Source organism: Alosa alosa, chromosome 21, assembly GCF_017589495.1.
Source record: "Alosa alosa isolate M-15738 ecotype Scorff River chromosome 21, AALO_Geno_1.1, whole genome shotgun sequence".
Classification (NCBI taxonomy): Eukaryota; Metazoa; Chordata; class Actinopteri; order Clupeiformes; family Clupeidae; genus Alosa; species Alosa alosa.
This window is the reverse complement of record NC_063209.1, coordinates 22,115,692-22,139,850: the sequence shown is the minus strand read 5'-3', so window position 1 is coordinate 22,139,850 and position 24,159 is coordinate 22,115,692. Positions and strand designations below refer to the sequence as shown.

The following is a 24,159-nucleotide window of genomic DNA, read 5'->3' as shown; positions in this document are numbered from 1 at the left end:
CACCTTGAAGTATTGTTAAATCCCAATTTAGCCTATCCGGGCGATGACTTTGACGCCATCACATCTCAATAAGGAGGACCATACGTTCCTGTCTGACATCATAGGGAATCTCGTTTTGCTGGGAGTTGTAAAGCACGGCTGCTTCATAACATCGCTGTCAAGAGATGGGGACTGACCAAATTGAATTACAGTAGCTTGTCTGGAAGAAGCCGCGGATAACTGCAGGAGCTGTCCATGCTGGGCTAGTGCTGAAACTAGTAAGCGCCGAGCACCTAAACGCTCCCTCTCTAAATAGCTTTCTGGATCCAGTTTTTTTTGTCTAATCTAATGAAACAAAATGTTGTTGAAAACAACGTTTACTGGCTTTTCCCCTCGACATTCTGTTCTGCTGAGGACAGGTGGTGGGGAGGGAAGGAAATCTCGCGTATGAGCCCATACCATAAAGTGTCACAAAACACATGAAACCTATAATATTCTCTGTCTCTCTCTCTCTCTCTACACACATACACACACACACACACACACACACAAGTTCATCATAGCAAGTTGCTCCATGAAAGATACCAGGTTTCCCTTGAAACGATTCTTATAAATCTTAAATCTTCTTAACGCAATGTTCTGCTTTAGAAAGTTGACTGCACTACAATTAAGAACTTTGATTAGAGAGAAGTATGTGTTTCTTTTAATCTATTTTCATTTATTTATAGCACTATATTAATTGAGCAATGTCATTGTGTGAAATTTCAGAGGATTACGATTAGCTATGCTAAAATGCTGATTGGGACATAGGGTAAAGTAAAACATACCCATAGACTACATCTAAACAGACCGAGAATATGTCTTTCGAACCACAATTCACAAAAGCCTAAATCAGTATCTGAAGCAGGCTACGCAAATCTTCAGAAACTTATAAAGGACATCATGACACGTGGACAGAAGAAGTCACTCCTGCTTTATGGCTCCCGTGGTCTCCGTCAGACGATGAATGATGGCGTGCGAGGGCGATTTATTTTATACTTATTTCACCTCTGTAGTCGGCCACAGATGGATTTATTAGATGATGGATTTATTAGATGAATGAATCATTGTCTACGGATCTGCTGTGAATAAACTGATGCTGCCATCTAGTGGGCAGTCGATGTATTAAATGTCTTGATCCAATAAAGCCCTGAAGAGAACTTCTGGGTAACCAGATCAATGAAGCCCATGTCTAGAAATTTGTTTTACTTTGTTCATCACCAAGTGATGTTCTACTGACTGAGACAAAAGTTGGAGCATGAAATCAAGAGACTCACTTTTACTAATGTTTTCAAAAGTTTTATTTGTTAAATTGATAATATCATTCAGGACATTTAGTCCCGAGTTGGCCTTTGCCACTTCCCCCAAGTAATACAATGCAATTGGTACAAGTATACTTTAGTACTGGGAAAATTCCATAATCATAAAACAGTGTGTCCATATGAAAGGTCTGATTATTTCCATTTAATTCACACTTCACACAGGCCATGGGGAGTGAAATCTGCTGGATCCATAATCAACCCCAATCAGATGTGTAGAGCACAATGCAGCAAATTCCTAATAACTTCTGTTGTATGGCAATAGTATTGAATCTTGATCTTAGATAATAAATAATCTGTCTACTTAAGAACTACGGCAAAGGTTATCTGTTGGTCTGGCAATATTTCTCAGCATGGGAGGACGTGTCTCCACAATCAATTCAAGCACACACAATGATGTCACAATGATGGCTTTTTATCTACTCTGTACATAGCAGGGATAAGGTTATTTTACATTGAGTTTTCTCTGGCTATCCTGGGATATTTTCCTTAACAATGTGGACCTGTGTGTGACTCTCACAATGCCGTGTGTCCTACAGTGAGGTGTGTCAACATGAAGGACAAGGACTCACTGAAATGTTGACATTTCCACGAGATAGATCTGTCTCTGCCACCTCACCAGGGATCTTAACAGTATGGACCACAAACGTTTAAGCAATCGATCAGCTCTCCTCAAACATAACAATAAACAAACAACAACAGAGAGCAGGAAATGGGCCATGCTAGAGAGGTCCAAAAAACACAAAACAACGGCGGTCCACACGTGAAATAGCTCAGAAATATAACTAGGCAGCCCAGCTATGGGGTCAGTCGCAGCCATAGCCGATTCACAGCAAGACACAGAAGCTTCTAGAGAAGGCAGCCCTATGACGGTCAGCTATTGGCCTGTTGTGTCATTTCTCTGTCTCTGTGGGATTCACTTGCACTTGGATCTAAAGAGTATCATTTGTGTGTTTTTTCCCTCCCTTAAAATCAATCCCTTTTGGCACGACAGCCCTGAGGTAGCTGTTTGTGGGGACTTACTTGGGCTCTCCCAACGCACCTACAGAGAAGATGCATGTGTGCATATCAATGCATGGATACATCATGCATCTACTGTATATGAAGGACTGCATTGAATATATATGTTTCTTTAAAAAAAGAAAAAAAAACCATCAGTATACCCCATGCATACATCCCATATTTATTTTAAATCAGAAATATCTCCATATTTCTAGATCTACAAGAGGGGCTGTGTGCATACTTGCTCACACATTCTAAAAGTAAAGTAAAGGGAGAATTGTATGTAAATATGTATGTACGTATTTGTGTGTGCGTGTGTGTGTATGTGTGTGTGTGTGTATGTGTGTGTGTGTATATGTGTGTGTGTGTGTGTGTGTGTATGTGTGTGTGTGTGTGTGTGTGTGTGTGTGTGTTTTTCTGATCTGGAGTCCTAGTGAAAGTTCTTTGGGATAGTGGGGCAGTCTTGACAGTGCTGACCCCAAACACTGTCCAGGCCACATGAAACCCTTTCCTTTGGAGGAATTTTATTGTGCGTAACAGGGTTTTAAAAACAATCCTCCAAAAAGCCAAAGTCAGCCCCTCCTCCCATTATCATAAAGAAGCTCCAACAGACGTATGTACAGACAAAAACACCCAGATTTGGCTAAAAAGCTCTGTGCCAGCCTGTTAAGGACTAGAGCACTACAAAAAAACAAAACAGGGTATGAAACTTCAGGCAATGGCTTTTTAACCTATTCATGACTTACATCCCGACTGAAAGCACTACACAGAAAATATGTCTTAAAAGCACAATGATAATAATTACAGTAAACAAAGTTTAGCAGGACCAGCTTGTTTTCACCCAGTTTCAAGCCGTTGCTCATTTAAGTCGATGACAAATCATCAATGCTGCTCAGACATTCCCTGGAATGTGGCACAAAATCGAGAGAAAAAAATTCGGACAAAACATTTAAGCCAAAACAAAAAAATCAGCCAGCCCTTTACACGGGTAGGAGAGATCTGAGATGTCGGTCTTGTCGTCTCAGCATTCCGGCATCATAGAGCACTGAAGTAATTTGAAACGCACCTCTGTAAGTGCTTCCGTGGATCTCAAATCAAAGGGCTGCGTGATTCGAGCCAATAATACAGGTAAAGGCACTGACACACGTAGCAGTCAACTCTCCCTGCTGTCGCCCCCAGCTCTCCCAGTGAGGGAAACCGCAAGGGACAGCTGCCAACACACCTCTGGACTGTTATACTGTCCTTTGTCTCCTCTGGACTTATAAGTTAGAAGTATCGCCACTGATCGTGTTGACAAAACGATTTTGAAAAGCGCCTCTTCAAAAAGGTAGATGGCGCATATGTAACACAAGGCAGTCACTGCCCCATCACATGCCTCTACAGCTGCTGGCAGTAACGTTAGTTCCCTAACACAAATCACCTAAACGGTCAAAAAGGGGATGGAGAACCAGCGGCAGCCTTCCTTCGTATGTTCACGAACACAAGCGATTCAAAGAAAAAGAAGAAGAAAGAGCTGTGCGTTTAGACAAGCGATGATGAATACCATTGCTGCATTCCACACAACTTCAGAGTTGTCTGGAATGCAGCATATCCTTCTCAAAACTCTATTATGGTAATTCCATTATGACATCATGACTACTGATGGGCTACCGTTCCCATCTCCATGCCCCTCTCCCCTAAGCGTAAACAACCACACCATGCTAGCAATGCCGCTGAGCCTAAAGCTCTTCATCCGAGTGGGTCACTCACGTTTGGCAAATGTGTTGTGCACAAATGATACTGCGGAAATGCATGTGCGTTACTTCAACAGAAACTCGTTTGTCTCAATGGGTAGAACAAAATACATATATATAGTAATGAAATAGTAACTTTGTTTCCCAAAGTTTCCCCAACGTTTTTTAAAAAAAAAAGGCATTGCCCATGGCTTTAAGGGCTGCTAAATTAAATTCAGACTTGAAGTCCAGCAATGTGTGTGTGTGTGTGTGTGTGTGTGTGTGTGTGCAGTGTGTCTTGCTATGGGAGAAGTATTCCAGCATTAGTCAAAAGTGCCCTGACCAGTCTTTGAGTGTGTTTATCTCTGTATGCGTGTGTGTGTGTGTGTGTGTGTGTGTGTGTGTGTGTGTGTGTGTGTGTGTGTGTGTGTGTGTGTGTGCGTGCGCGTGTCTAGCTCTGAGAGAAGTATTCCAACATGAGGCGCAGGTGTCCGAGCCGGTCCTTGAGGGAGGTGAGGGATAGCACGGTGGTCTGGTAGCTTGGGTCCAGCTGCAGCACGGACAGCAACCACCAGCACCATGCAGGGCCATTACTGGATGCCTAGAGAGAGAGAGAGAGAAAGAAAGAGTGATTATTTACATAAGACAGAAGAAGAAGTAAGTGTTTGTGTGTACGTGTATGTGTATGTGTATGTGTGTATGTGTGTGTATGTGTGTGTGTGTGTGTGTGTGTGTACATGGGTCTTACCTGGATGTTGTCCTCTTTGTCAGGCATGGCCCCGAAGCGTCTGCATATCTGATCCCGGATGTGGACGCCCAGGCGCTGGTACCACTCCCTCGTCTGCTGGTACACGCTCTCATGCAACCGCTCAAGCATGTCCAGCTCCGCACCCTCCACCTGTTTACACACACACACACACACACACGCACGCACACACACACGCATGCGCACACACGCACACACGCACACACGCACACACACACACACGCATGCATGCACACACACACACACGCACGCACGGGCACACAGGCACACAGGCACACACACACGCATACACAGGCACACGGGCACACACACACACAATGTTATTATATATAAACATGATACATAAACATAAACATGCACAGTGTCCAACATATAGTACGTGTACCAAAACACAGATAGATGAACAGAATGTTCCCAGACAGACACATTATGTGCACACGCACCTTGCGGTCCTCCAGGTACTCCACATCAGCGGTGTGGTATCCATCTCTTTGACTGCGCCTCAGGACGTGGAAGCGGTTGCCTCCCATTGTGTCCACGAAGGATCGCCCATCCGGAAGCAGGTCCATCTCTAAGATATCCAGCATGCAGCCGTAGTCTGAAAACCTGCGCGCACACACAAACAAACACACACACACACCAGAAATCAGTCGCCCAAATCAACACCAGTGCAGATACCTTAGGAGAGCTCCTAGCGCGGCTGAACTTTCATTGCTGCATAATTTCTAAGATGACCGTAAGAAGTAGTCATTTTAATCAGGTAGAATCATGCCATGCCACGCACAACAACTCCCCCGACACACACATAAAAAAATACATTTTTTTATAGCCTATAATTTAGTATGAAACATATTTGTTTTAAAATATGAATTGCTTAAAAATGCTGCTAATTTTATGCTGTTTAACAAATGTATAAATTGTGCACTGTCGCTTTAAGACAGTCGCTTTAATTCACGTTTATTTCTCAATGATCTTCTGCCTGCTCCGCTATGGCTAGTGCTGTACCTACGGCTGGGCCCTCTCACAGTTTTTAAATGGTCAGTTGTGGGAACTACTGTTGCCTTCATGATTTCCTTTTAAAACTTTCTTATAGGAAGGAGATATCAATTATGAACAATGACAAGCCAGCTGGAACCTGTGGCTCTCTCTCCCTCATTGAGTGCAGGCGTTTCCCAATTAAATGGATCGCGCAATGTTCACGTTAGATCTGCTGCAAAGGAGATAACTAAGAGTTAACTTAGTTTAACATGATGTTATCTCTATTTAACATGATGTTTTGACATTGACATAATGTTCTCTAAGGAGAGTGAAAAGCAGTTTGCAGTAAAGCTAGCCAACGTCGTCTCTATCGCAGGAAAAAAATAGTGAGCAGCCTGATAACCAAATGAAATGCTCGGCGGGCCGGATGAAAGTGCTTAGCGGACCAGATCCGGCCCGCGGGCCGCAGTTTGCCCACCCCTGCTCTAGGGCCTGGATATGGTGTTTATCTGTCTATGGCTCCAGGGCCTGGTGATGGTGTTTTGGTGATGGTGTTTATCTGTCTATGGCTCCAGGGCCTGGGGGTGGTGTTTTGGTGATTGTGTTTTGGTGATGGTGTTTATCTGTCTATGGCTCCAGGGCCTGGTGATGGTGTTTTGGTGATGGTGTTTATCTGTCTATGGCTCCAGGGCCTGGGGGTGGTGTTTTGGTGATGGTGTTTTGGTGGTGGTGTTTTGGGGGTGGTGTTTTGGTGGGGTGGTGTTTTGGTGGGGTGGTGTTTTGGTGGTGGTGTTTTGGTGATGGTGTTTTGGTGGTGGTGTTTTGGTGGGGTACTCTGACTCCTCCGTACCCTTTGCCAGGCTCATAGCAGCACATGCCAAACTTCTTGGTGCCCGTCTCCATGCAGCGGCGCATCATGAGGCGGTAGCGGGGCTCAAAGATGTGCAGCGGGCATGGAATGCCCGGGTACGCCACCGTGCACACGAAGACGGGGATATCGGTGGTCAAGCTGAAGGCAAAACACAGGCACAGCAAAAACGTTGATATGTTAGATGGAGAAAATACGTCTTGTGTAGCACAAGCATAGGCATGAATGCGATGTGTCATTAAAAAAAAGTTTAATCTGCCTTAGGAGCTGCTGACAACTTTCTACTCAGCCATCATTCAGTCATCTGCACTTCCATCACTGCTGGTTAGGGCCAGCCACCAAACGGAACAGGGCCAGACTGCAACGGACAATTAGGGCTGCAGAGAGGATCATTGGAGCTGACCTTCTGTCCACACAGGACCTGTACCGGTCCAGGGTTAGGAAAGGGGCAGCAAAAATCTCTACAGATCCCTCACATCCTGGTCACAAACTATTCAACCTCCTTCCCTCTGGTAGGCGATACAGGGCACTGTTCACCAAAACCAGCCGACACAAAGACAGCTTCTTCCCCCAAGCAGTCACTCTGTTGAACACTCAGTAACAGACTCCACCCTTACACTGAACAAAGTCATTCAACACTGTTCGGCTCATCTACCTCATGTGTACTTCAACCTCACAGTTACAGCAACCAGCAGCCAGACCAATGGATACCTTGTCTTAGCTGAATTACTGAAGCTAAGCAGGTGTGGGCCTGGTTAGTACTTGGGTGGCCAGTAGGTGGCACTCTTCCCTCTGGCCAAAAAAAAAAAAAGATCGATCCCAATGCCCCAGTGCGTGGACGGGGGACACTGCACTGTAGGAGATGCCGTCCTTCGGATGAGACGTTAAACCGAGGTCCTGACTCACTGTGGTCATTAAAGATCCCATGGCACTTATCGCAAAGAGTAGGGGGCTCCCCGGTGTCCTGGCTAAATTCCCAACCTGGCTCATTCAATCTGGCCCCCTAATCATCCCCCACTGTAATTGGCTCATTCACTCCCTCACTCTCCACCTCAAGCTGGTGTGTGGTGAGCGTTCTGGCGCATAATGGCTGCCGTGCATCACCCAGGTGGGTGCTACACATTGGTGGTGGTTACTAGTGAGGTCCCCCCATCCATGTGGTGTGCTTTGAGTATTGAGAAAAGCGCTATATAAATGTAATGTGTTGTTGTTGTTGTTATTAATACATTATCATTGCACTGAACTGCCTTGCACAGTTGCACTATACAATATTTATATTTAATCTTAAAAACTCAGTCTATACTGATATTGCACTATTCCCACCCTCTTTTCAACTGTATATTGCATCTTGCCTGTGTCTGTTGAGGTGTCCACAACTTGGCAACCTTGACAGGGACATTGCATTAGCCTATCCCACCCATAGTGTCTTTTTATTCATTAGCAAATGTACATACTGTATTTATTCTCATACATAGACATGTTCTACTGCCCTTCATTCTCATACATAGACATGTTCTACTGCCCTTCATTCTCATACATAGCCATATTCTACTGCCCTTCATTCTCATACATAGACATGTTCTACTGCCCTTCATTCTATTCTTACTGTTCTGTTTTTATTCTTTTTACTCCTTTATGTTTTTGTATCCTGATATGTTAAGTTGTACTTTGAGAGCAAAGATAGAACCGGAGTCAAAGTCCTTGTTTGTTTACGCAAACCTGGCCAATAAAGCTGATTCTGATTCTGATTATTTTAGTAGGCTACGTCTATCTTGCAACAAAAATTACAGTGTGTGCTGACAGTGTTCTAAGCAGTGTGACTTTTTTTTCTCAGTTTGAAAAGATGAAAGTCTGAGATATAAAAATGACTGCTGATTGTGGATTAATATGATTAAACGAATAAATGAATAAATGAATAAATGACTATCATCGTCGTCTTCTCCTCGAGTGGAGCCAGTCACAGGACCACGACTCACTTGGAGAGCTCGGCCATCTCGGTCTCGTGCACCTGCTTGCGCTCTGCCAGCTGTGAGGGGAAGAGGCGGGTCATGACGTCCTGCAGTAGTACCGTGGGGTTGTACTTCCTGTTCTTCAGATACTACAGGAAGAGACACACACACACACACACACACACACAGGAAGAAGAGAGGGGTTATTTATGCAACTCTCTTGACATTCATATGGGGACAAAAGATTAGGAGCAGTATTAATTTAAAAACATGTGGCATGGGAGTTAATTTCCTGCAATCATATGTGTTATTGTTATGAATATTTTCTCAACTAACATTAGCTTTGGGAGTGCAGCTGCATAGACTATGTCAATTTGGTCAACCAAAATCTTCAAAAGAGCTAACTTTTACAAGGGCTATTCCTTTAAAAAAAAAAGCTCTAAAGACAAAAATACCATTACACTACCAAACAGAAGTGCAATTATGAAATGGAGAGATAAGATGTTCCTCTTTATTCACTTTAATCACAGACATTAGCTAACGTTAAATTGCCATGCGCAACAAACTACACTCATCAGGGGTTTTAATTTGAGTTTGAGACTCCTGCTGTAGGTGCTTCTTCACCACAAGACAACTGATATACAGCTGATAACTTTCCCTTTACTCAAGCTTCATCTCCATATTTGGTCTGTTTAAGGACACTGCATTGTGCAATGCTTTCAGAGTTACTGTACCCTACAACCAAACCAAAGCTCATTTTCATCACATTGTCTCCACAATGGTGGAAGTTCCATTTTGCAAACCAGAAGTACCTCCTGTAGTGGCTGCTTGCAGAGGGGGCATCGCAGGTTGTGGTCTAGGCTTCTTTCAATGCAGTTCTTGCAAAACGTGTGCCCACAAGGCGTGGTCACTGGCTCATAGAACAGTCTTTGGGAACAGAACACAGGAGCGTTGAGACGGCATACATAGCTGTGTTAGCACAACAAAACACTATACAATCCAGCTCATGTTCTTGCAGTAGTATGCATCATTGACAAAAAATAATCTGTTCTACAACACTATGAACTTTCATAGACACTAGTTTGTCTCGTTCTTTTTCTCTCTGTCTGTCTCTCTCTCTGTCTGTCTCTCTCTCTCTCTCTCTCTCTCTCTCACACGCACACGTGCACAAACACAAATATATAAATATTAACCCTTAGAACCCTAAGCTGTTTTTAGGGCATTTTCACTACCTTTATTCATAAGGATTTATTCTGGTCATTGTAAGTGCCACACACACGTATTATATATTGTTTTTTTTCATCATTTCATGTATTAGTACTAGCATTGATTTTATTTAGATTTTTAAAGAATTAAATATAAAAAGTGTATTATACAAATTCTTATATTTTGACATGTATCTCACCACAGCAAGCTCATAGCTCTACATGCATTTCATGTCTGTGTAGGGCAGACTGTCCTGAATCTGGCAATATAATTGCCATGTTGGAGGGATACTCCGGGGCTGAGCAATTTACAGAAATATGTGGTGTGGGATTTACGGAAATACAGTGATGGCCAAAAGTATTGGCACCCATGCTAAAGTTGACTGAAAAGAGGAATATAAAATCATCTTTTGGAAATTGATCTTAATGCCTTAAGTAAAAAATGAGGAAATATCTAACCTTTAAGGACACCAATTTTCTTAGTGAATGAATAATTTATCATCATAAATAAATGTTCTTCCTTAAAATACAGGGGTCATAAGTATTCCCACCCCTATGTTAAATTCCCATAGAGACAGGCAGATTTTTATTTTTAAAGGCCAGTTATTTCATGGATCCAGAATACTGTGCATCCTGATAAAGTTACCTTGGCCTTTGGAATTAAAATAGCCCCACATCATCACATACCCTTCACCATACCTAGAGATTGGCATGGGTGTTATTTCAGTTAGCCTATTAGCTGGTTTGATTGGCATTGAGCTCAATGAGCATCAAACCAGCTAATAGGCTAACTGAAATAACACCCATGCCAATCTCTAGGTATGGTCAAGGGTATGTGATGATGTGGGGCTATTTTAGCAAGCTCATAGCTAGTGGTGAAAAATGACCTTTCTGCGCTCCATATCTGTGACACGAACTGATCTGACCTGACTTGATCAGAGTTTGCGTGCTAGCCTGCGTGTGCCTATGGTGTATGCACTCATAATGACTCTCAACTTTTTACTACATTGCCATGAACAAAATAAAGGCAAAAAAGGTGTTTCTTTGTTGAACAAATTGGGATGCAATGTGAGCCTTGAATTGGATGCCATGCAGGAATTTGCTAGGATCTCAAAACCGGATTATGACCATGCTTTGCCATAGAGAAACACACGATAGCGCTGGATTATAAACATGCTTTGCCACAAAAACAGACAAAAACGTGGGGTAAGTCCAGCTATATGAAGTTATTATTTTGCTGTCACTTCGTCTGTTTTATAACCCAGAAGGATGTACTTGGTATCAAATGATAGCTCTGAGTCTCCTCTTTCATCTGACATGTTTCATCTGACGTGGCATATCTATACCATCACGGGTCCGCAAGTAATTCAAACGAGAGTAATGGGCGTGCAGCGTTGGTTTGTGTACATGATGTTATTATTTTGCAGTCACTTCGTCTATTTTTATAAGCCAGAAGGATTGATATACATGGTATGGATAGCCCTGTGTCTCCTCTTTCATCTGATATGCTTGCTATATCTATGTAGTCACGGGTTCGCGAGTAATTCAAACGAGAGTAATGGGTGCGCAGGTGAACGCAGAGAAGTATAGACTGTAAATATGATGCAATTTGATTTAATTTCATGATTATTTTTTTAATTTTCATACTTGATCGTACATATCATACGTATCGAGTAGGCTCGTTGGAAAGCCCCACTTCTGCTCTGTCACGCAATAAAGGTTTCATCTCGCTGCGACGAACAGTTCCGGAGCAATGTAACAGAGAAGAAAGGGTGTGTTTTTTGACGCACTTTGCATCAATTGGGTTCTAAAGGTTAACTGACACACAGTCAGACACACACACACACACACACACACTAAAGGGGGCTGCTAAAGGGCGGTGAGTTAGTGAATGTGGCATGGACAGTGGGATCAAATGACTGGGGTGTCCAGGCCCGGGTGAGCCAGCTGGCGCTCACCTGATGCAGAGCGGACACTCAAAGTCAGAGACAGTCAGGACGCCGAGGGTCGATTCCCTGTCCGCGCCGCAGTAGGCTGCAGGACACAGGAGAAGTGGATAAGACACCGTCTCAACGAGACCCACAACGACAATCAGTTTTGCAAACGAGGACTTCCAGGATGTTTTTTTTAATGCGGCTGTTTCTGATAAACATTTCACCATAACTAATTATGTGTTTCTTATGAGTACAAAGAGCTCAAAGAACATAAATGATCCACTCCCCAAACCTGAGAGAATTACATGTTAAAGCATGCTGCTGTTATGAATGCATTTCGAGGTAGTTATGAAATCAATCCAGATGCACTTTCAGAGGTTTCAAAAGTTCAAAGGTTTCAGAAAAAATTATGCCATTCACCTTCTTAAAGCAAAACAATGTTCGCAATGTTGTTCAGTCTTACAAGAAGAAGCTTGTGGTCTCTTACATGCAAATTAAATTATTATTATCCTTAATCTTATAAAGGTAGTCATATCTAAACCAGTAGCATCCATTCTTTCCCAGACCACTATGATTTCGCCACGTTGATGATTTGTGACGTTTACGATTCTGCCACGTGTGCTGTGATTACGGCCTCCAGGGTTGACCGTCGGCTCCTCACCTCTGCTGTCCCTCTCGCCCTTCCTCATCGTAGGCTCCTCTTCCTCCTCGGCGGTGGGGAGGAGGGACACGGCTTGGCACAGACTCAGGCAGCACTCGGTGCTGGAGCCCAGCTTGGCTTTGGCAGCCATCTGGAACACACCAGAGAGCAGCATGAGTGGCAGGAGTCACTTTACATTCCCACTGCCAATCTCTACCCAAGCTAGAGAGAGTCAGCTAGCAGCACTGAATAACAGACCAAAAATTCACACACAAACAGCTTTTGAAATGATCAAAAGTAAACATACTAAGCAGGTTTCAATAGAAAAGAACATTATCAGCAGATAAACTCACTCCTCCCCCCTCCCCTAACTCTCCTCAAAATATTATGCTATTTACTAGGTCAAGCATGGAAAAACTCTTCACAGCATCAAATTGAGTATGTCCAATGAAGATCTTATGGCAGACAGTGTGCGCCATTTTTAGTTGTTATGATATTTCATATTCACTGAGTAACTATAAAATGTTATCATTTTGTTATAATAAGTCTGCAAGAGGTTATCTTATCAAGTAAATGTTGCCTTAAGAGTAACTAATAACTAGATTTACCGCAAAGCAGCACAAAATATGACCGCCGCTCAGTCCTGCACATTCTCTCTGCAAAAAAAATAATCGTGCTTGTCAATTTGTCTCCATCAGCTGCTCAGTTCCCTACTCTTGCAACTTGTGTGTGTGTGAGTGTGTGCAGGTGTGCCGGGAATCGTTGACTCACAATTACTGAAGGAAAAAAAAAATACGGAAGAAAAAAAACTCACTAACTGACTAAACCGCCACTTCGGAAGAGCAATGAGCATAACAACACAATAACAGTGTAATAACAAAGATTATAACTTGCTATCAATAGTTCTGTAAGCATGCAGCCCTGGCCTTGACTTGTTTACAGCATGTTTATGTGAGTTCAACTAGAGTGTGCATGCTTCCCTCACTGGTTTAGGTAAGTGATAAACAGACGGCTAAGATGGCCCTTAACCAAACAAAACTTTGATTCCTACGCGTGGTTAAGCTAGCCTGACCACCCTGCTGCAGTTCAAAAGTTCACACTTGAACGTTCACTCAAGCTGTTGTCTACTGAGGCTGTTATATCATATTTGGACAAAGGGGTGAAGTTGTCACACTTTCCACTGGCTTTCTATGTTGATGGGTAAAAAGAGGTTGTTACTTTGTATCCATAACTATAGTAATTTCCTGCATATGGAACGCTTCATGTATAACCAACATGACAGTGATTTATGTAAGTAAAAAAATGTGTATTGACTACACCCATGGATTAACCAGTGTCCAACAGCCCAATGAACTCCCATGTATTCCCTGTGTGTTATCATAATAACTGAGTGGAATTTTGCAGTCAGTGAATAAACCTTAGTTAAAAAGTGGGAAAAGACAGTAACATAACCCACCCCTATGTATTCACTTCAAAGGTAACGTAACGGCGCCATAATATGCTGCTATCAGTTGCCATGAAGATTAGTGTGGTGTGAAATAACAATGGAGTCATGGATGGCACCATTGCTTACTTATTTAAAGCTTTATCTCACAACGGCAGATCATTTGCATGCGGCCTAATCTGCTACAGCATCGGAGCTTCCTGATGAGGACAGCCATGTATCCCATGAGAACAGATGGCGTCCGTCATAACATGTTAAAGATGTTATGGAGCTTAAATTGCAGAAGGCCCATGTAAAGCATCACCACACACATGTAACACTGGCATGCCAGCAGGGTTTTATAATGTACGAGTGGGGAGTGGGGGGTATGGGGGTCTTACCTTGCCAGAGTTGCCCCTTTCTTTTGCCCCATCCTCTGGGGGGCACCTCACCCCTTTCTTCCCATGGGGGGTGCCCTGGGAGCTGCTGATGGGACAGTCCTCCCGCAGGAAGTCAGACACCACCTGCAGAATCCGAGGCACCTCCTCAGGCACAGACATGCCTTCAGCCTCCAAGATCTACACACACACACACACACACACACACACACACACACACACACACACACACACACACACACACACAGTTTGAGGGAGAGCAAATGTGAAAATGAAACAAAAGCATGTGTTGAAACCACATCACGGCTGAACTATGTCTGACTGTCTGGTTTGTTCCCATCAGAGACATCATTTTAGTTACAGTAACCTGTCTGAATCGAAAGAGCAACTCATGAGATATATGAGACCATGGATGAGTTAAAGCAAATTAAACTTGCTGGCCTATTAAATCTGCCACTGTTCAAAAATGTTTTTAGCTTTGTAGTGGCTTTGTGAAGTTCAAAGTATAAGCCAGCTTACTAGAAGGGTTGGTTTGCTTGTCCATCAAAAACTAGTAATTTTATGGGTAGTTCCTGTCCCACTCTGGCAATCCAAACTATTTTGCATCCCTTCTCATCAGGGGTAAGCTAGATATCCCATCTGTAACCCCAGACTACGCCCTTCATGCCAGGATGAACAAGATGGAGAGGGTGGCCCGCTTTGTCCTGTCCCTAGCTAGTGGCCACAGGGCAGTACTCCTGACCACTGAGTATGGGATCTCTCTGGCACTGCTTCTGAGTGGCCATTTTATCTCAAGGAGGATTTTTTTACCCACTATTGTTCTAACTGGACTATCACACTTAAGATTAAATGAGGCACTTTAAAACCACAAAAATTGTGAAATTGTGAAATGAAAAACTAGCCATAGCACATACTCCTACCACCAGCCAGCACAAACAAACCATTTTGTCAGCGTTTCTGGCCCGCCAGGTATCCATGGTATGTGACTGCAAAGTATGAATACCACTGCTTGGTTGAATTTCCCATTGTCATGCGTTCCTTAGAATGTGGACTGTTCATTTTTTATTTAAGGGGCTAATGGAGGAGTTTTGGGATCTTTAGTCAAAATAGACTTGACCCTCCCTTCGCCAGCAATACATTTTTCTATGACCCTCCAACATGATTGGGAAAAGAGGATATTTTCAGGTGCTGCGTGATATCATTGTGCTGCTGCGCCCATGGTACGTTTGCAACGTTCTTTGATTATTATGCCGGAATGAGAGTATAGTTCCATGTCAAATCAGCCTTGAAAATCGCAACATTTCATTTTCCATTAGTCTTATTACACTTTATAGCTTGAGAAGTTTTCAATAGGAAAATTACCGAAAATCTTAGTCACTTTTAAGCGTGATGCTAGCGGGCGAGATGCTAATGGACCTCTCCAGAATAAGTCCCGCCTCCGTAACTTCCGTATCCATCCAACTTCCGGTCGTCAAATGTCTATAGGAAATAACATGGCGTTTCGAAAGATCGTACCTGTCAAGCTCTGTAGGTGACAAAGTAGAAAAAGCTGGTGGGCCGATTGGCCTACACACTTCTGCCATCTAGTTTCCACTGGATTTTTTGATTGTCAGTGCCGTTTAAGTAGTAAACGATTATTAATGCTAACCGGGAGCTAGTTCCGATGTACGCTGGCGGAGGAGGGCGTTAGATCTTGCTCACAACCAGTCACAACCTAACGTGATGGTCATTTTTACGTGTGATTCATGCGTGGTTTCAGTGGTCTATAAATGTAAATCGTTTGCAAGGTTCAGCCTCTTTTCAACATGACTTAACTTTGGTTTGACTGTGCGAGTTTGTTGGCTGTTATTGAGATATTTGAAAAAGAAAGAAATTGCCAACGAAGACAATACAGACATGACGAGATGAGATTTTTTTTCACGAATAACAGATAATGATAAGCAGACTAGGAATCAGAGGCTGAATCGTATTGAGTCGATAGCTTTATTTTGCATGACCTTGATCAGATCAGAACGTTTTCAGAATGTATTAACAACCTATCAAACATGGTGATTTCACGCAGGGTTAGTGCCACCTCCGTAGACAGGCTTTGGTGTCACAAACTCTGTTTCGGTGAAGACAAACTATGAAACATTGCCGTTGCTATGCAACCTTGACTGGGGGAGTCGCGGCGTCTGAAGTGTGCGTTAGCTTAGTGCTTCTTACTGATATATTTCTACTTTAACGGCAACGACAATCAAAAAACCCAGTGGAAACTAGATGGCAGAAGTGTGTAGGCCAATCGGCCCACCATTTTTTTCTACTTCGCCACCTACAGATCTTTTATCGGTATGATATTTCGAAACGCCATGTTATTTCCCATAGACATTCGACGCCCGGAAGTTGGATGGATGCGGAAGTTACGGAGGCGGGAGTTATTCCGGAGAGGTCTATGATCTAATCCGATTCAATGTTCTATGCTAGGCTGGAGCTAAAAGTGGTATCGCCAGACTCAGAGAACGGTTGGATGAACTGGAAAAAGGTAAAACTCAATTGTTTAACTCAAGGGGAGGTGGAAAATGAGCATATTTCCCCAAATGGTGACATATCCCTTTAAGGTTCATCAGAATCCTGGGATATGCCCGCTTGACAACAGGAGAGATGGAACTAACGACTGGCCTTTTGCCATAGCAACCATCAATTTAGAACTAGTAACAGCAGTTTGTTCTGCAAGTTGAGAAATTAGTTGATATGTGGTGGAAAGAAGTAGTTCTACAAACGAGACAGTTTTTGAGATTAAAATGTGTAAATTATAACAGCAAATGAACAAAACGCAAGTGGCAGCAGTGGTATAAGCGGGATAATGGAGTCCACGGCATTTGGTCCACAGAAATAAATGCACTTACGAGGTGTAACGGCCCTCCGCTGGCGCGCTTGAATGTGCATTTCTTTCTGTGAACGCTGTGTCGTCCATTATCCCTTGCTTCCATGAAAGTTATAAAATGTGATTATATGACTGGAAACAAACAACCTTATTTCATCTTTTTCATGACACGTTAATAACACCTAACACCTTAATAACAACATAACCTTGTCTCACACACACGCGCGACACACACACACACACACACACACACACACACACACACACACACACACACACACACACAATTGTGCAGTGCAACAGCTATAGGCACACACCTAGGCTGATTGACATGACACCAAGGCACCTCACCTTCTTGATGTGGGTCTTGGCCGGGGCAAAATCAGCCTGCTGTTTCAGGCAGTGGTGGAACTGGATCAAGGCCTCCGTCTGCCGGCCCATCTCCATCAACACGTTCCCTTTACGAAAGAAGCCCTGCACATCACAACACAAGGAGAGAGAGTGTGAGAGAGATTGTGTGTGTGTGTGTGTGTGTGTGTGTGTGTGTCTGTCTGTCTATCTAGAGGAAGATGAAAAACATAACCCTGTAGACATAATTTCTTGTTAAGCACCTCATGTAAATAAGGAATCATCTCAAGGCCATGCCAAAGGGAAATGTTACAAAACTCTAATTCCATGTCAGACAGCCAGAGAGATATTCCAGCCAAATGCCCAACAGGCAAAAGTAAACAAATAAAGGCATCATTATATCAACATCACAAACACATAGCGTGAAAAAACTGACTAAAGCCTGTGTTGTAACAGGCAGTTCTTGAATATGAGCTAGAGCTACATACCACTGTAGCTCTCCAACAAAACCACCTGTTCAAACATTAATCATATAAGGAGATTTCTAAGTATAGGAGCATGTCAACATGGATTAACTAACAGGTAAACATGCTTGACCTCTTTTGAATTCACATCCTGCCAGTAACGCATAATGTGCGACTCAAGAAACTCTCAATCTGTGTGCTATATATAGAATGTTTACTGGAATGAAATCCTTATCCTACATTCCTGCATTCATGATGGACACATCATGTGACTGCATTTGCATTTGACATCAGGACAGGTGAACTTTGAGCAAATCTGGTCAGTAACTTACCTCAGTCCAGTTTGGACGGAAAGTGCAGAGTTCGTCAAGGTCTCGCAGAGCATCGGAGAAGCGTTGCAGACCCATGTTGGCTTCAGCCCGCCATACTTTCAGACTTACGTCATCAGGGGCTAGAGTGAGAAAGAGAGAGAGAAAGAAAGAAAGAAAGAAACAAAGAAAGAGAGTGAGAGAGGAGGGGAGAAAGATGAGCTAGAGTTGCCTAGTCGACTGAAGGATACTTACTCATTTTTCAAAGGGCCATGTTCTAAATCTTGCAATCAGTACAAAAAGGCAAGATCAATCGCCATTCTTTTTACCAGCACTGTCACCTTCTCCATCCTGTTCCCAGTTATCTAAACAAAAGACGCTCTCCTTATGAGCTGTTTGGTAACAGCAGCTAAGCCATGGCCTGCATGTAAACGTCCCTAGACATTGACCCCATTTGACCTGATTCTGTTTTAATACTGTCACATCACTATCACCTGCCATTTTCTGCGATTTCTGTAGACTTCTACAGCCGATGTATGCAAACACATGCCATCACAAGAAAATGATGGAAACCAGGAAGAGAGTAGTTTCTTGATGACAGGGTGCCTGAACTGATTTGCTCCAATGACTCTCAGATGTCATAATAAACAGACTTGTGGGGACACTATAAACCAAACTATATATGACAAGACTTAAAAGTCACCCTAGGACACAACAACAAGATAGCTTGGCATGTTGTGAGGGAAAAAACCATGGAGTGCTCTCTGAAACAAAACATTCTGAGAAAAACTACACGGAGGCTGAGCAGTGCGGCATCCACAAAGGTGTCACTACAAGTTCTGCAGAACCATAATCACACACAATGAGTGTGACAGCAGTTTGAATTGCATAATAAAAAATACACCCAAATATTTCACCAACATTGATGATTTGACACACTAAGAAAAACATGACAGGGCTCCTAACCACACCCTTATAAACAAAAAATTCTCTTCATGGGATGTGTAGTCACACAGGTTGAGTGACTGTTTAAACACACACACACACACACACACACACACCTATGGGTCATTCCACGTCAATTCAACCAGGGCCCACGCACTTAGGTCTCAAAAAATTCTGAAAAAATTACCAGGTGTACCTATGTTACCCAGGAGACACACTGTAAAATTACTCTTATGTAAGATCAATACTTTCCAAGATACAGCCAGTTTTACAGGGGAGGGGGTGTCGATTTTGTTCGGCCTCTTTTTTTGTCAAAGTTCACAAGCCCACAGCGCAAGAACTAAACCATGTAGGAGGCTCAAATTTTGCATGCTGGTACATAAATAGGAATAGTATGTAGCAAAATCGTCACGTTTGGTCTGGATAATCCTGCATGGCCATAGCTGTCCCTCAAAGTTGATACAAATTTTATTGGAGTTTTTGGCTGGAGTTTAAGCCTTCAGAAGACATATTTGTACTCAACATAGGCTCTTGATTTATTTTCCTTATTGAGATAAGTAGAAACACTCTCACAAAAAACAATGAACAGAAAATAAATTCCTTCAGGGTCTGAACAGCAGACTTTACAAGTCTAAAAAATCATTTTGGTTCTCATTTTCAGAGCACCCAAACACCTTGTGGGAATATACAAAGATTGTATATTAGATAGACTGATTGTTTATAGATTGTAGACATAACTGCAGATTGAGGCTACTCACTTATTCACGAAAGATTATCTCCAGATTTGCAAATGGAAAAGGCATAAAGGAAAAGGAGATCACAACTCTTTTCAGGAAGTGGCGCATGGGGATATGATGACTCTACGGAAAGTTCAAACAACCACGAAGAGGAGGTATGCATAACACTGACCTCTTCTTCGTCAGTAACGAGACGGTAGGCTAAGAGCAGCTGATAACAACAGGGAGATGACACTGAGCCAGATTTGAACATTAGCATACAATGCCTTGGGTTGGACCAATGGTGCAGCTGGGAGTTAACGTGTGCATGCTGTTACATTGCATAATTTAGTTTTGTAAGCCTAGGCCGACAGTATAGGCTACAGCTGAGACAACTAGGGAGGTTGTGTAAGTAGTTCCCCTCCCCCCTTTCCCTGTCTGTTATGCACTGAATCCCTTACCTAGTTCTATTCCCTCATCCGCAATCCGCAACGCTACTGTGAATTCGCTCGTTTTGAGCTTCTCCTGAATGTGGCACTTCATTTTCGTCTCTTCCGGGCAGCACTTCTCGATTATGCCTATAAGCAGCACGTTGTTCTTGATGTTTTTTGCGTCTCTTTGTTTAAATCTCTCCTTGCATGCGGGGCATCTTGGCGGCAGGTAGCTCCCCATGCATCGCCGGCAGAACGAGTGACCGCAACTCATTGTCACAGGTTCGCACATTAGAAACAGGCAAATAGGGCATTCCAGCAGGTCCATTGCGAACTTTCTGATACAGTCAATTGTACGAGTAGAAGTTGAATCAAGATCTCCCTTTCACTGGCATCTATTAGGCTACTCCTGTGGCCTTTCGCTCCCTACAGGTTTCGCTTACAAGTTAAGTAATCAAGGTTATGATGACAGACAGTGCGACAAATTTGCGATCAAATCTAGGTTACCAATCCGACATCGCTATGGTGTTACAAGGAACGGTCAGCTATTTCTTTATCAGCCAAAATCCAATGTCACCGATGCGCTCCAGTTGTTTCCAGAGTCGTTCAACAAGATTCCCACTTGCGTAGAATTTTGGTTTCACCAACAGTAGGCCTAATGTTAATGTTGACAATATCCTTTGTCAATCATAACTTAGTCTGTGTTCGGAAAGTGACGTCTTCCCTCTACCAGCATGCTGAATACAGGCTTTTCTCTTCAGTCCAAAGGCTACTGTCCACGCCTTGCGTAGGCCTACCGAACTGCACTCCATCAACACTTAAATTAAATATTTGGAGTAAAGAACGGGTGTTAAAATATTACCGTCTACTGACTATAGGCTACTCACTGCCCAGCACACAGCAGTCTACAGCTGATAATGTCTGGCGCTATTACGTTACATAAATAAAGATCACATGGTACAGCGGCTGGCCTTTCTATTGGTCAGCCACACTTGTTGTGAAACAGTCCCATTCGCGTTTCGTAACACCAAATTTCAATTCCAATCAATATTTTACCGAAGGTTCTCGCGCAAGTTGTCAACAGTCCTGTTCTGTAAGTGGACACGCCATATTACCGTGACTGAAACAATATAGTACTTATATACTGTGACTGAAACAATGCAGTATCTTCTGGTGCGTTGTTTTCACCTTGATCTAAATCAGACCATACATATGCATAGCCTATGTATAGCCTACTTATAAGTAATTCTGCGACTGAAACTCCAACAAAGTCCGCAAAATGCTGCGGCAATGCAAATTTCGGAAGTACGGAGAAATGCGCATGTATCTAATGTAAGCTAACAGGAGAAATATGCATGCAGGAAATCATGGTTGTGCAATAGGATATTGTCAGATGCATTTTCCTGAAGCGTTTAAAAAAACCCACACTAGGTTGCTGTATTCAAAACGTGGCTAGTTGATTTAAGATAACCCAGAGGAAGCTGTAAACCCTGCCTTCAATATAGCCTACAAACTAAACCAAGCCAAACTGCTCTTTTATTAGGAGGTTTACCACTTCCTCTGGGTTAACTTACCCGACCTGACAATTAACCACCTACTTGGAACGCTCCCCTGATCTCCACACATTCTGTATGGTCCAACTTCCTTCTTGAGCAAGATGCTTAATTATGTGGCATAACTAGGCTATGTCGTTTCAAATAGTTCTTGGACATTATAGAGGGTAGAACAAGGGTAGAACATAGGCACACTTCAGTTTAAGATAAAGAAATGATCACAATAATCAGTCATTACTCATACAATAACCACTGTGTTAATTAGCCTAGACTGTGTATTTTGCTAAAACAGGACAGGATGTTCCCTTCATAAATGTATCATAACTTTTGAACAAAAGGTGACACATTGATTCAGTTTTTTTCACTGAGAGGGCAACATTGTGAATCTCTCATACACTCTAGGTTTTTTCTCTATCTACAAGAGAAATTGGGGCAAAAATTAGATTAATCTTGACAAACTGATATTTTTGGGGATTTTTTTTTTTAAATGATGTGTGTTCTCCTCAAACAAATGACTTATATTGTACACCATGTTAAGAGGCTATTTCTCCTGATTACAGTGGTGGGTATATTTTATCTCTTATGTAGCATAACCACACAATAAGCCTTTTTGTACAACAAGGGCATTGAGTATATAAACAATTGAATGTTCCACACAGTCTGCAAAGGATTGGCATAAGGGTCGATTAACAACAGGCAATGCCTAGGCCTACTTAATATTTATCAAAGAGCCTCTACATTCAATTAAACTTTTTTCTATTTTCGCAATTAGATATTAGTTGGTTGACATTTTGTTCTAGCCTGGGTTTGCCCACCCAGTCCTTTTCATCTCATAGGCCTGCCACAAAGTTAACAAAGTCTATCCCCCTTATAATGCTAGGGTTGGAAACATTTCCCAATGGAGAGCACCCACACTCACAAAATAAAAATGCACACATACTGCACCCTTACTGGAGCCCCACTGGAACTATGGTAATTTAAACATAATAAAAAAAATAAAAAAAAATAATTCATCCAGTGATTATAGTGTTTTTTTTCTCCTTATCATTTTTTGCCCATAATGCTGTCAACCACAACATATTCCCTCGTTGTAACCAGTAGTAACTGGAACCTGTGGGAAAATAGCAAAGAAAGCACATGGAGGTGAAAAGGAACTCACACAAGCATGCACACACACAGTGAGCCCTGGGCCCTGGGTCATGATCAGCAAACGGCCATCGTCCAGAAAAGAAGCCAGGCGTCATGGCTCACAGAACCAGATAAATGCTTAACAGATCACGTGACACGGACCTTTGTGTTTATGGTGGAGTGAAGTAGCGAGATCTTAGCCAAATGACTTCATCGTAATTGGGTGTGTTACAGGCCCCGCACTGACAGCTTGTGCAACAACCCTAACATCTCACAGCGCAAATCCAGAAAGGTGAGGAATTTACCCAGTTGTTATGGAAGCAAGCTGCCCTGATTAAATAATGTTGTTTGGGGTCATCTCAGTTCACATCTAACTGGCTAGGAGGAGCAAAACAACTGAAATGTACATTTAGGTAAAACCCTCTTCACTGAGAAACCATTCTCAAAATTGTTTTCATGTCAATCTATTTCATATTCTTAGTTTGATTATTTTCAGACAGCAAAACCAGTTTCCAGCCCTTCTGAAACTATTTGGTAAGCGTTTAACTCACCTATTTCACTTTCATTTCACTGCTGGTTACGCCACTAGTAGTAAAACGGAAAGTTCATAAAACAGGTGACAATAGGATCTTTTCCAGACAAACCTGCAGAGCAAATTCAATTTTGCTTACAGGTTCATCTGGGTTTATCCAGATTAGAAAGTCCAGCAATTTGACTTAAACAGAGCCGGAGCGGCAACATTTCAGCTCTTACTAGCCTGTATTTTTTATTATAGGCTTATATTCCACTATTCCACAAGGATAGGTTGATAAGTTAACAAAAACAGGAAGGAAGAAATAAAGCATTTGAAATGTATCCCACAATTTCATTAAGAGGCACATTGAACTACTGTATTGTTTACATGTTTTTTTCTGCATGGGTCAGCTATCATGTTGTTGTTTGGTCCTTTACTACACCCACTTCTGAGATAACAAGCCATATAGGTTGATCATGTAGCCTACTGCTGTCATAGCCTACTGTTCTTTCTTCCATAAAATAACTTTAATTCATATGGTTAACTCTGTTATCCTTTCTACTTGTCCCTATAGTCATAGTTAATTTCGGCCTCATCATTTTCAGCGGGGAACTGGCTGATCTGCTGCTCAGGCTTAGGCCTATAGGCTATTGCATACACAGATCAAGCTTGAGTTT

At 42.6% G+C, this 24,159-nt stretch overlaps 1 protein-coding gene across 2 annotated transcripts; it reads right to left on the bottom strand.

Annotated features, from left to right (window-relative positions):
* Positions 1-1,301: 1,301 nt before the first annotated feature.
* lonrf1 (LON peptidase N-terminal domain and ring finger 1) lies at positions 1,302-21,198 on the bottom strand. 2 transcript variants are annotated; one of them, XM_048231233.1, is made up of 12 exons: positions 20,318-21,198; positions 18,220-18,338; positions 17,427-17,549; positions 14,216-14,392; positions 12,413-12,542; positions 11,776-11,851; positions 9,425-9,539; positions 8,640-8,761; positions 6,646-6,804; positions 5,261-5,423; positions 4,800-4,949; positions 1,302-4,652 (listed from the first exon to the last, which is right to left on the bottom strand). In XM_048231233.1, the coding sequence occupies exons 1-12, from the start codon at positions 20,613-20,615 to the stop codon at positions 4,503-4,505; spliced, it is 1,782 nt and encodes a 593-aa protein (XP_048087190.1). In that variant the 5' UTR covers positions 20,616-21,198; the 3' UTR covers positions 1,302-4,502. The 2 variants fall into 2 exon arrangements, with proteins under 2 accessions (XP_048087190.1, XP_048087191.1); XM_048231234.1 differs by lacking the exon at positions 20,318-21,198 and adding an exon at positions 19,899-20,296.
* Positions 21,199-24,159: the final 2,961 nt, after the last annotated feature.